This window comes from Poecilia formosa, unplaced genomic scaffold (genome assembly GCF_000485575.1).
Source record: "Poecilia formosa unplaced genomic scaffold, Poecilia_formosa-5.1.2 Scaffold535, whole genome shotgun sequence".
In the NCBI taxonomy this organism is placed as follows: domain Eukaryota; kingdom Metazoa; phylum Chordata; class Actinopteri; order Cyprinodontiformes; family Poeciliidae; genus Poecilia; species Poecilia formosa.
The window spans coordinates 60,463-73,559 of record NW_006800474.1 but is presented as its reverse complement, the minus strand read 5'-3'; the positions used below and the strand labels follow the sequence as shown (position 1 = coordinate 73,559).

The following is a 13,097-nucleotide window of genomic DNA, read 5'->3' as shown; positions in this document are numbered from 1 at the left end:
CAAATATGGGATAGTAGTTGGCCATTCTAAGGTAAAAACCCAGCGCATACAGTGTTCATGTTTTATTTTTTTCATCCAGCCGGCTTCCCGCGCCCCCCCTGCAATGCCATGGCGCCCCCCACAGTTTGGTAACCTCTGCTCTTAGCTATGTCTCTGGTCAAGGCTTACTCAAAAGACAAGACTTTGGGATTCAGATCTTTCTTTTGGAGTGGCGATCAGTTCTTAACTGATCAGCTCTGAATTTTATTGCAAGGGTTAAGCAGTCATGTTTCCAGGAGTGGTGTCTCCAGTGCAAGGAATTCTGAGGAATTAGATCTAATCAGCCATCTTCCTCACCCTTTGTGGTTTCAGCACGCAGTGTTCAGTACATTTTCTGTAGTGGACATGTGAATTTATGACATTTGAATAACATCCTGGACTTTGTGGAAGAATGTTGTCACTAAATTGCATTTGCAACACTCTTAGGCTGTTGTCTGAGAATCTTTGCAAAATCCTAGGTGCATGGTTCGGCACATCATATGAACATCATCTTTATGCTGAGGTGATAACTTCACAGCCTGTCTTTACGTTCTACTCCATTGCCCCATGCCACTCTGTCCCAGATAGCTTCATCTTTTTGTTTTTGTTTTTGCTGGATAGAGCTGATAAGTTGCATCCTGTCATATCTTACTGATTAATACATTTTAAACATTTTCAACCAAATTCTCATTTAAATCACCAAAACTTAATTCAAACTTCACCTTATTTCTTTTTTTCACATTGAATTAGTGTGGTCATTTAACATGAAGCTTACTGAAAGTTTCAAAATAAAAGCTTCAATATTCCTCCCCTATTCAAATAGGGGGTGCAGTTCCCCCCGATGTCCACCCAATATTGCAGAATCGCATCAACCATCACAACCCGCATCATCCAGAGCCTTAAGAAACTCTGGGCAAATCTCATCCACCCCTGGGGCCCTGCCACTGAGGAGCTTTTTAACCACCTTGGTGACCTCATCCCCAGAGATTGGAGAGCCTGACCCCGAATCCCCAGGCTCGGCTTCCTCAATGGATGTTGGTGAGATTGAGGAGGTCTTCAAAGTATTCTGTTGACCGGCCCACAATGTCCCGAGTCAAGGCCACCAGCACACCATCCCCACTATAAACAGGTGCTGTACTGCTTTCCCCTCCTGAGACTATGGGTGGTGGGCCAGAATTGCCTCGAAGATGTGTGGAAGTCTTTCTCCATGGCCTCTCCAAACTCCTCTCATGCCTGAGTTTTTGCCTCAGCAACCACCCGAGGTTGCTGAGAGGCACCAACAACCAACAGGTCCAATAAGCCGCCTCGACAATGGAGATGCGGAACATGGTCCACTCAGACTCAATGTCCTCAATCCCCTCAAAACATGTTCAAAGCTCTCCCGAAGTAGGAGTTAAAGCTCTGTCTCATGGAAGACTGTGCCAGACGTTCCCAGCAGACCCTCATAATATGTTTGGACCTGCCAGGTCTGACCGGCTTCCTCCCCCCACCACCAGAGCCAACTCACTACCAGGTAGTGGTCAGTGGACAGCTCTGCAGCTCTGTGTGTGTGTGTGTTTTTTGATTTTTCTTTTTTATATATAGAGCATTATGAATAAATTGATTGTTGTTCTACCGACTGCGATTCTACCGACTGTGTGTCCTGTGTGGATTGTCTGATGACTAGTTTTCAGTGTTCTAAAGATACTGTCTTTCTTTTTAGATTCGTCACACAATAGGGGACTATGGATCTTCAGTGGCAACCAGAGGGTTGATCCACTCAAACTCTTGTCAACTTCCTGTTGGCTTCAGACCGCTGCACAAACCCAGTTGGTGTCTAGTCAACAAAAAGGTATGTCTTTAGTAAAGCTATGCTGTCATCTGGATTTCAGGGGTACATGTAAATATGCAATATGTAGGGGCATATCTTCTTGGGTGGTATGGGATCATAGCTGCCACCTTGTAGCCACACTAACTGGCAACCGTGAATTCAAGAAATAGATGTGGCAAATTGGACATTAAAGCTACAATGTGTAACTTTTTTGAAGATGTATCATTTTCATATGTTAAAAATCTCACTAATTCCTGTAAATAGAAGATGAGAGATAAACTGTGAAAAAATCACATCCCCCTGTGGCTCTAATAGCATTTATAAAAATACCCTGCTTCCGAACCAAAACAACCAATCAGAGCCAGGAGGAGTGGTTTGGTCTGTCATTCACGCATAGCTCACTCCCGCACACTGCATGTGCATCTGTCGGTCAAGTAGCAGATGTGTGGTCCATTTCCTCCTCCCCAACCCCATCTTACATTTGTTCACTCGCCTGCCCCCCACCACTCCAACCCCCCCAACTCCAAGCGACATTTCCCGTATTATCAAAAGCTTGACAGGTATGGTGCAAAGTGAGAGTTAAACTCACCGAAGATGAACACATAAACTAAAAGCTGGAGCATAGACATTTTTTATAAGTGTATTTGTGAGCCTGACTCTTTATTATTATTTTTTAAAGGTTTTGTTTATTATTATTTTTTAAAGGTTTTGTTGGCTCTAGTGGCCTTTATTTGAAAGTAGTTCAACAGGAAACAGGGTAATGAGAAGGGGGGAAGACATGCGGCAAATGTTGCCAGGCCAGGAATTTAACCTGCAACCTCCATCACGAGGACTAAGGTCTCAATACGTGGGTCGTGCTTTTCCCCTGCGCCACAGTACAAGTACTTCGTTACTGTACTTAAGTACAATTTTTGAGTACTTTCTCCACCACTGGCCACCACAGCACCCCACTGCCTCCTTATTATTAAATTGAATATAATGTCAGATCTTTGTATAACTTTTCTTCAGATTAACTTAGAAAGTGAGCTATTGTGACAGGTTAATTTTATAAACTACAGAAAACTAAATGTTAGGGATGCTCAAATATGACAAATTGGACTGATATTGATACTGATAGTAACCCTGGTGTTATGCCAGATTTACCAATATTTTATTTTGTCATTTTTTTCCCCGATTACTTCATCATAAGAATAATCGATAGATTACTCTATTACTAAAATATTCGTTTACAACAGCGCTAATGTAAAGTTTATTGTTGATACCTACAGATGCCATAGCTGTTTATCCTCAGTGGAGCCTTGTTTACTAGCCTGCGTTTTCACGCTAGTTATTCTTTACCGATATAAGAGAAATTCGTCCTCTCTTGCATCTTGGCAGAGCTGACAGAAAACAAACTATTTATAGATTTACATCCAGGAGAATACATATTGTATGAATCGAAACATTAGCAATTTTCTCAGCTTTAATTTAAGCCATATTTAATAGAAATCTGATAATAAATGATTATGCTACAAATATTTTTGTGATTGAATCCTGCTTTTCATGCATTGAAACAGTATGGCTTTGTGGACATGACTCAATGCATACTAGTGGCGCATCAATCACAGCGGCGATGGCTGCTGTCCAATCCAGTAATGTATGGCAACGGGCACCAGATGGACTTTCCATCTCTTGCCACCCCATGCATATTTTTCTAGATCCACCACGAGCAATATGTTGTTTCCCAGACTCAACTACCATAGCATTATTTTATTTAATACTGACTAAAATTTCTGTCTTGACTACAAATGATGAATAGATGGATTTAAATTATTATTATTATTTTGGAAATGGTCTCATGAATATTTGAGTAGCCTTCAGTTTGCTACTGAAATTGTTTTTTGGAGCTGCCTCACAAGTGCCTCCAAAGCCCAATCATTTTAAACCTGTTAAGCAAAGAATAAAAGCACTCTGGTTAAATAAAGCTAAAAATACAATTACAGATGTGGTTATCCTTTATTATGTTTAAATATACACAAATCTCTGAATCAGTGTCACTGAAAACAATTGATCAATGTGGATTCAGGATTTCCATTTATAAATACTAATAAATATTTCTTTTTATAGCACCAGGACAACTGTGTGGCTGCGCAATCTTTGTTCAGGAGCTTCTGTCTTACACCAGTCAGTCTACAGACTCAGTTGCTGCCTTTCCTGGCCAAACTTTGTAACCCTACAAGGAGTCAAGGTAGCACGCAATGGATGCCTCACTGTTACTGTCTTTACTGTACTATAAAATTACTGTAATAACAGTTACGTTTCCAAAAATAACAACTACTAACTAAAATATGAAAGTGTCTTATTTAAATGTTAAAAAACGTTTAACATTTAAACTGCTGTGCCTCATTTATCTTTCAGATCTGTGGTTTTATAGATAGTTCCTAACACCAGTGACTCCCAAGCTTTTTCTGTTGAGCCCCCTTTGGTTAAGAAAATCCCCCTCCCCCACAAAACCTTACCCTTCACACTCAAACACACAAAGCTCTGTCAAAAACCTATCCATTATACTTATTGAGAATTGAAGGTTGAGAATCGATAATCTTTTTAATTTTCAATTCCTAGTTATGATTCCCAGTCAGCCGACTGAAGAAGCCACTGAAGCCCTACGATGGAATCGGCTGCAGTGTCTGCACAGCACATCAAATGTGTGCAGCAGCAATGAAGAGTGTGGCTTCACTTTAGTGAGAGTTTAGAGCAATGCGTGTTTCCGCGACAGGGCATACAATTCTCTGCAGGCATGGTTTCTCAGCCTACCAACTTTAGTAATGTGAAGCAGAACACAGCATCAGCACTGCTGCCAACTTGGTGACATTGCTGCTGTATTTAGTCATTTCAAACCATCATTATTGGAGACATTGGTGACAAAACAGAAAAGCATAGATAGTACTTCAGTTACAGTGAGCAGTGAGAGCTGCCATGAACCCCTCCCACCTCCAAGGTGCGGGGAGGGCAGCCTGTTGTCTGACTGACAGTATTCTCACCCTGCAGTAGAGCAGAGGAGACTCACTCCACTCCATTACACATTGCAATAGAATCACACATGCACAAAGTTGCCATTGATCCTGCTCTGGATTGCAGTAAATAGAATGTAAATATAGTTATTTATGTTTGCTTTTTTTTTTTTTTTTACCAAAACTGTCGCACCAAAAATAAATTTGATTGACCCAACCTCCATCACTGATTCACCTCCTCCCCTGTACATGCCTCTGATAACTGTCTTTTGGTTAATTTTGATATTATACAAAACTGATTTATTTAGTGTAGGTTCACACAAGTTAGTAAAGTTTGTTTGTAGTTAAAATACTTTTTAAAAGTGATTTAAAAAGTATTTTATATTATTTTTGCATTGTCGATGTTTATATTCATTTCTAAATATCCTGGCTCACATAATCAAATATGCAAATTAGGCGATGCTCTCATCTAGGGGGTTCATTTTCTAAATGTTTTTTGAAGTATCGCATTGGGACTCGGCCAATACTACAATACTGACCAATACTCTAAATCACATGGCTGGGACTCGGGTGAAATAAATTGATCTGGACGCAATAATTATAGGATTAGGGAAATAAATTGTGAACCATAAAAGATGTTTCTGGTAGTTAATTAATGGTGATTAAAGTAACATCCTACTTTTTTTCCTGATAGCACAGATGGCTGTTATTCAAGATGTTGGTCAGATGTCACTAAGGACATGTTCTGGCAGGTACGAAACCTTTTTAATCCTCATGTATTATAAATTTTGTAGATATTTTATAGGCCTTGGTAATCGGATGACGGCATTGAACACAGAAAGCTTTAAGATAACCTAAGTACATCCAAGATATACCTTCAAATGATTAATTTACAAAGGGAAAAAACTCCTCCTTTTTAACCCATGTGAAAAAGTCCTTTTTGAAATAATTAATTAACTTTATTATTCCAACTCGTACTTGACTATTGTATATTGCAGATTAAATATTGTTTTTAACTATATGCTTTATCAGAAAGGAAAGTTTTAAATCTGAGCTTAAAAGTACACAGAGTGAAACTGTGAGCTGGTTCCACAGCAGAGGAACCTGATGATAAAAGAATCTGCCTCCCAACCAGCAGTTAACCTGCAGTCTGAGAGCAAAGTGCTCTGTTGGGAACATATGGACCAATCAGATCTCTGATGAATGATGGAGCTTAATTAAGCACTTTGCATGTGAGAAGGAGAATCTTAAATTCTATTCTGGATTTAACTGGAAGCTAATAAAGGGAAACTAAAATAGGAGAAATATGATCTCTCTCTTTATAGTAAATCAGAACTCTCTAAAGGCTTTCAATTTGTGGATTTCCTGATCAGGGTGGCATAGGTATCTTGAATTTCTGATTAGTGATTGCTCCTTGAAAAATTAACTTGGTTCTAACTTACAAGCAATAAACCTGTTTGTTTTAATCACTTATGACAAATTCCTCATGTATAACAACTTACCTATCTGTCACCATTTGCAATATGACTTACATTACTATTTCATTTATTATTTATTTACTTTAATCTATGTGTAACATCACCTATCTGCCTACCTTAACATATACACCTGGAATGTACTTATTTTTTATATTTCATACTATACTGTTTCAATATTTCTATATTCACTTGTATTTTTTGTATAAATAGATTTTTATATTGGTTCTGCTCTGTCCTCTGTTCTGCTGTAACAATGCAAATTTCCCCTCTGTGGGATTAATAAAGGAATATCTTATTTTAACTAAGTTAGATTACAAGTTAATTTATTAGCTACATTTGGCAGCTATTGACAACAACCCCCACTGCTTCAACATGAAAATGTCAGTCAGGGCGAGTCAATCATATTTAAGGGCAGCATTTCCTCTACTACATATTTTCCAACCAACTTTTTCAACTCTCCCCCACTGATTGGATTTGGACTGAAGTCCAGCTTTTGTTATTTGTTTATTGTGGTGGGAGACCGCTTGTATTTTAGTCGCATCTCTCTTCTCCACCTGCTGGGACTTGCTTGTCAGCTTTTTGACTTTGTTGTGCATTGTTGCTCCAAATGTTTTTTCAATTTTAATGTAGTATTTTTGAAGCTAGGTATTGGGATTGGTTGGAAGACCGCTATTACACTCTTAGTACAGTATTAAAATATTTCATGCAGCCATAGTTTCATCCAAGAATTGACAGTAAAAAATAAATAAATAAATAAAGACTTACAAGTGACAATAAAAAAGATGATCCAGCAGGACCAATCCTCAAAGTCCTGAGTTCACTGTCTGTACTCTGAGTACAGACAGTGAACTCAGGCTGTCTGTGGCAGAGAAACTTTGTAGATGGCAGTCTTGGGAGTTGATGGAGAAGTCTGCAGAGTAAACAGTGAATGGTGACGTTGCCAGAGCAGTCCACTGCATTGATCTGTACTCCAAATCACCCTGTCAGAGACGCAGCTCTGGGTCTTCCATACTATCAGCAGCTACTAAAGTAGTCCAGTAGCCACTGGGACAGGTGATGGTCCACTGCTTGCATCTTGAGCTCGTCTCTCGATGTGTCAAAAAACTGAAGGAATCAAAGAACACAATCCCTACAGTGTTTCCAGTCATCTTGTCGTCTGTTTGTTTGGTTTGTGTGGGGTAGATAATGGCATTACCTATCCTGATGTTAGGCCAGTGAGGGAGCTGCAGAGGATCCATTGAAGACCTCACCAAAGATGTAAAGATGTTTGAGGACCAACATCTTGAGGGTCTTCATCTAATTCAAAGTTAGGGGTTAGGGCGATTCTTTTCAGCTGAATTTTGATCAAACCTATTTAATGAGCTGAGAGCTGTGCAGAAAGAACAGAGAAGGAAGATCAGGAATTGGGGAAAAAAAATCCACAGGAGGATCAGTTGCAGCAAAACATCAGTGGGGGTATGGAAGAGCCTGAGTACAATTTCACTTTTCAGGTGAGAAATGAGCTGCATAAGATAAAGGTGCGGAAGGCTGGAAGCCTGCATGGCATCAGCGTCAGGCTCCTGAGGTGCTGCACAGATCAACTGTGTAGCATCATGGGATATATGTTAAACATGAGCCTGAAACTAGAACAAGTACCACAGACTATGAAAACCTTCTGAGCAGTACCAGTGACAAAAATCACCTCAGGACCTCTGCAAATCCAGATCCATACCACTAACTCAGAAAAGAATGAAATACAGAAAATGTTATGGTGATTGGTCAGATTTGCGCAAAATTTACAAATGATAAATTTGAGTTTATAGTTGCTGTAGCAACTCCCCAGCACTTGAATTACTCAGCCAATCTCAACAGGTGAATTTCAGCATTTTATTTTCGTTGATGAATATCAACCATGATCATCACAGTCACCACAATGACCTCAGTTACCGTGAAAACTAAAATATATACAAACATTAGAATGCAAAACATAAACTTAAAATACAAACAAAACAAAACGTACCTCGCTGCTTTCACTGGGGAACACTAAGTGTTGATTTTTTTGTGCCAAACACATCTTGACAGTTCAAGTCATTCATGGGCACAATTATTCTACCAGCTGTTACAGGGCCTGCCTTCATTACCTACGGCAGCCCATGAGGTACATACAAAAAACCCAAAACATTATAAAGTACAAATACCATTAAAAGAAAACAAAAATATAAACCACCAACAATGCTAATCAAAACAAACATCTATAAACAATCTGCAACATTCTTAATTTAGAAAATTCACTTTGAATAATTTACTTTAGTTTACAAATTTAAATAATTTAGACAATTTATTTTAAATAGCTCACTATCCATTACAGTTGCTATTGCATCATCTCCACTTCCTGGAGGGACTAATTCCTAACAATGTTGTTTTTTGTTGTTTTTGGGGGGGGTTTCATAAAACACTCCTGCAGGATTTTTGTGGGCAAGCAGTGAACAACTGTGAGAAGTTTGGCATCCTGTGTCTTTGTTTTATTGTATCACAGCTAAAATGTATCCACGGTTACCAATGAAGAAAACTGAACCTGAAAGTTTCAAATTAAAATTTACGACATCTTTGTCTTTGTGACGTGTTCAGATTAAAACTGGAGAATCTAAGAGACAAAGAGATGGGCCAGGAGATCGAGGAAGAAGAGGAATTGCACTGCAGGATTGAGAAAGATCCGCAAGTCTGTCAGTCCCATCTTATTACAAACCGAGCGCTCTTGGAGGAAGAGGAAGTCATCATAGAAGAATATGACAGTGACTGATTCAAATCCCACTGGCACTCATTTGTTGCATTTTACTGTAAGAATATTTCTTTGTCTCTTTCATTCCCACATCTGATTTGAACTTTGATTCAGTCGTAACATAATTTTTTTTTTTTCTGTTGTAGACTGACTCAGGTGGTCGAGATTACTCTCCAGTGTTGGCCAAGCTTGAATACTTCGATAGCCAGAGTTGTACAGATTCTGTGATTGCAAAGCAAACTGAAATTTTAACTACCACTGTGCTGTAAAATTAGTGAGTTGTTGCTGCTGCACACACTTTGCATTTTAGTCAGATTTGGCTACTTTGCGTCCAAATAACATTTTTAGGCCATTGTGGATGAGATACAACTTTGCAAAATTGCTCAGCTTCATTCTGTTCAAGAAGAAAACAACCAAAAGGGCTTTTTCCTTATGTTCTGTTATGTGAAGGATGATGATTGGAAAAGGTTGCAATTTCTTTTTACTGTTGATGTGAAGAAAATTTACTGGTCCTTTCAGCCTTTATAAACATTTTATTGTTTTTGTGACAGTAAAATTATTTTTAAAAAATTGCATAGTTTTATAAAAACAAAACTGCAATTGGTAAATTTTCATAATGGGAAATCGAAGATTAATTCTGGTGTAGAAAGAGATTTTTAAGTTTCAAAATGTCTTCAGAAATGGTATTGACAAGCAAATAGCCTGTCAACTTTATAGACGTTTTTTTGTAGTTCTGTTATTTGCAGTACAGTAACAGGATGGAAAGTAATTATTGTTCTAAAATTTTTGTTCTCAATATCTAAGTAACATTCATGGGTTACATTTATATTCTGTATAAAAAGGTCTTGGTATATTTATGTTTTCTGATTTGGTTTGTATTCATCACTTGCACAGGAATAAGACCATTTCAGATGTTTTGAAATGATTTTCCATTGACATAAATGAAGATGTTTTGTTTGTAGTTTTTTTTCCCCCAGAGATATTTTAGTAATTAGTATACAAATAAAGTTGAGACCAAATATGACCAGTTTTTATTTGCAGCTGTGTTTTTAGACTCTGTTCCACATCACTAGCAAGATAAATCACAGTTTTTGTTCACATTTGAACTTCTGCACTGAAAGCAAGTTTCTAAAAGGGTTAGTAAAGTTATAGAAAACCAATAGACCCAACAAGCATGATATGCATGCTGCTGATTCTGTGAATCTGTGATTCTGTGAATCATTAGCTGAAATATTCAAAATTGCCAAGTTCAATTAGTGAGGTCACTAATTACAGTGGGGGGAAAAGTTCTCCCACTTAAAAAAAATGAGAGGCCTGTATTTGACATCAAAGGTAGACCTCGACTATGAGAGACAAAATGAGAAAACATATCTAGAAAATCACTTTTATTTTAAGAACTGCAAATTACGGTAGAATATAAGTATTTGGTCAATAACAAGCAGGATTTCTCGTTCTCACATACCTGTAACTTCTCCTTTAAGAGGCTCCTCTGTCCTCCACTCATTACCTGTATTAATGGCACCTGTTTGAACTTATCAGTATAAAAGACGCACGTCCACAACCTCAAACAGTCACACTCCAGACTCCACTATGGTGAAGACCAGAGAGCTGTGCAAGAACACCAGAAATAAAATTGTAGACCTGCAGCAGGCTGGGAAGACTGAATCTGCAATAGGCAAGCAGCTTGGTGTGAAAAGAACTGTGGAAGCAATAATTAAAAAAAATGGAAGACATACAAGACCACTGATGATCTCCCTCAATTAGGGACTCCACACTAGATCTCACCCTGTGGGGTCAAAATGATCACATGAACGGTGAGCGAAAATCCCAGAACCTCACGGAGGAATCTAGTAAATGACTTGCAGAAAGCTGTCACTGGCACAACAAAGGCTACTGTCAGTAACACACTGTGCTGCCAGGGTCTCACATCCTGAAGTGCCACACGTGTTCCTCTGCTTAAGCCAGTACTTATCTTGGCCCGTCTGAAGTTTGCTAGAGAGCATTTGGATGTTCCAGAAGAGTATTGGGAGAATGTCATATGGTCAGATGGAACCAAAGTCAAACAGTTTGGTACAAACACAACTTGTCGTGTTTGGAGGAGAGTGCATGGTGAGTTGCATCCAAACGATACTATACCTACAAGTGAAGCATGGGGGCGCAGCATCATACTTTGGGGCTGTTTCTGCTAAAGGAACAGGACAACTGATCCTTGTACATGAAAGAATGAATGAGGCAATGTATTGTGAGAGTTTGAGTGCAAACCTCTTTCCATCAGCAAGAGCATTGAAGATGAAACATGTCTGGGTCTTTTAAGGTAAGGTCATTTTATTTATATAGCACATTTTCAGCAACAAGGCAATTCAAAGTGCTTTACGTGAGTTAAAAGGAAATGCAAACAAAATAACAAAACAAAGGAAAGAAAACTAATCTAATGTTGTTCTAAAGTATGTAAACTAAGTGCTCCTGTTCAGGGTTGCTAAGTATCTAATTCCATTTCTAAATAGTGAGTACTCTACAGTTTCTGATAACATAAACTAAAGAGTGACTAATCTAAATCCTTTTCTGGGTTAAAAGTAATAGAAACTAAGCAATGACTGTTCCTGTTAAGTATTTCTGGATTCCAAGTTCGTAGTTATTCTAATTCTAATTCTAATTCTATTTTTGGGCTGTATAATGTTGATCTAAATAGTGCGTACTCAACAATTTCTGATATTACTAATAAACTAAAATAATCATTTTCTGGGTTAAATAGGGAGTACTCCACCGTTTCTATAACAAAAAAGAGGAAAGGATGCATTATCTTTAGCCGCATTTATTACTGCAACAGTGTCTTCACAGATCTGACTAATAAATCAATCAAACAGCTGCAGCTGATCCAGAAGCTGCTGCTCATGTTCTCACTAAAACCAGGAAGATAGAGCACATAGCACCAGTGTTAAGGTCCCTACACTGGCTCCTTGTAGGTCAGAGAATAGACTTTAAAATACTGTTGTTAGTTTATAAATCACTGAACGGTTTAGCACCACAATACCTTAAAGATCTGTTATTGCTGTACCAACCGTCTAGATCCCTCAGATCTTCTAGTTCTGGTTCTGCTCTGCAACCCCAGAACCAAACGAGGAGAAGCAGCATTCAGTTTCTATGCACCACAAAACAAACTTCTGGAAAATTGTAAAACAGCTGAAACACTGGTGCGTTTAAATCTCAACTTAAAACCCACCTGTTTAAAGTTGCTTATGCCTAAATTAGCAACTCTAAACATGCTCTCTAATTAGGGTTAGAGAGCATGACAGCAAAATGTCTTTGATGTCTTCGATGTTTTCAATGTTTTTATCTTTACTTTTTATCTATTTATGTAAAAGTGGCGAGTGATTGAGGGTCATTAGGCGCACAGAAAAACCCTGTAAATTCCAGACTAACAGGTAAAAATAGTGCACAAAAATCCGTGTAGGACGGCGAAGTCCTAGCGCAAAAATTCGCGTGACAGGTGAACGGAGCCTGGTGCTGCAAGGTTGGAGACCTTGTCCTGTTAGGCTACGGGGCCTGGATAATACCCGTGTTAAATAGACGGCGGAGTCCAGCAACGACAGGCGCTTAAATTCCGTAACAAAAGTATTTTTTTAATCTTTTTCTTTTTTTTCTTTTTCCAAAATCTCTTTCTCTTTCTTACTGTTTATTCAGTATCATATGCTGTTTTTATTTTGTTTTTTAATTATGTAAAGCACCTTGAAATGCCTTCCTGCTGAAATGTGCTATACAAATAAAATTTGATTGATTGATTGATTGATTGGGGCAGATGGCAACATTCAGACAAAACAAAGGGCAAAACAAAGATGAGTGAAGGCGGTGATGTCAAAGGGCCATGGAACCACGTTGCTCAGCCTCCCGACAGAAGTCCGATAAAGGTGTTGTCATCAAGGCATGATGACCTTAGGAGCGCTCAGCTCCACAGCTCCATAGATACAGGAGGAGGTGAGGAGGGAAGAGCATTGTGTTTACATATCTTCAAGGAGATTAGAAATATGCAGCCCTTCCAAGGCCAC

General features: G+C 38.6%; 1 protein-coding gene across 5 annotated transcripts in view; it reads left to right on the top strand.

Moving 5' to 3' along the window:
- The window catches only part of LOC103129314 (cell cycle checkpoint protein RAD17-like), a 12,839-nt gene extending 2,761 nt beyond the window's left edge, over window positions 1–10,078 (top strand). For 3 of the 5 annotated variants that reach the window (XM_016664975.1, XM_016664976.1, XM_016664974.1), the window contains 4 exons: window positions 1,721–1,849; window positions 3,935–4,055; window positions 5,513–5,570; window positions 8,904–10,078. In XM_016664975.1, coding sequence (XP_016520461.1) covers window positions 1,721–1,849; window positions 3,935–4,055; window positions 5,513–5,570; window positions 8,904–9,075 — 480 coding nt within the window. In that variant the 3' untranslated portion in view covers window positions 9,076–10,078. The remainder of the gene's footprint in view (window positions 1–1,720; window positions 1,850–3,934; window positions 4,056–5,512; window positions 5,571–8,903) is intronic. The other 2 variants (XM_007540356.2, XM_007540358.2) reach the window with 2 other exon arrangements.
- Window positions 10,079–13,097: the final 3,019 nt, after the last annotated feature.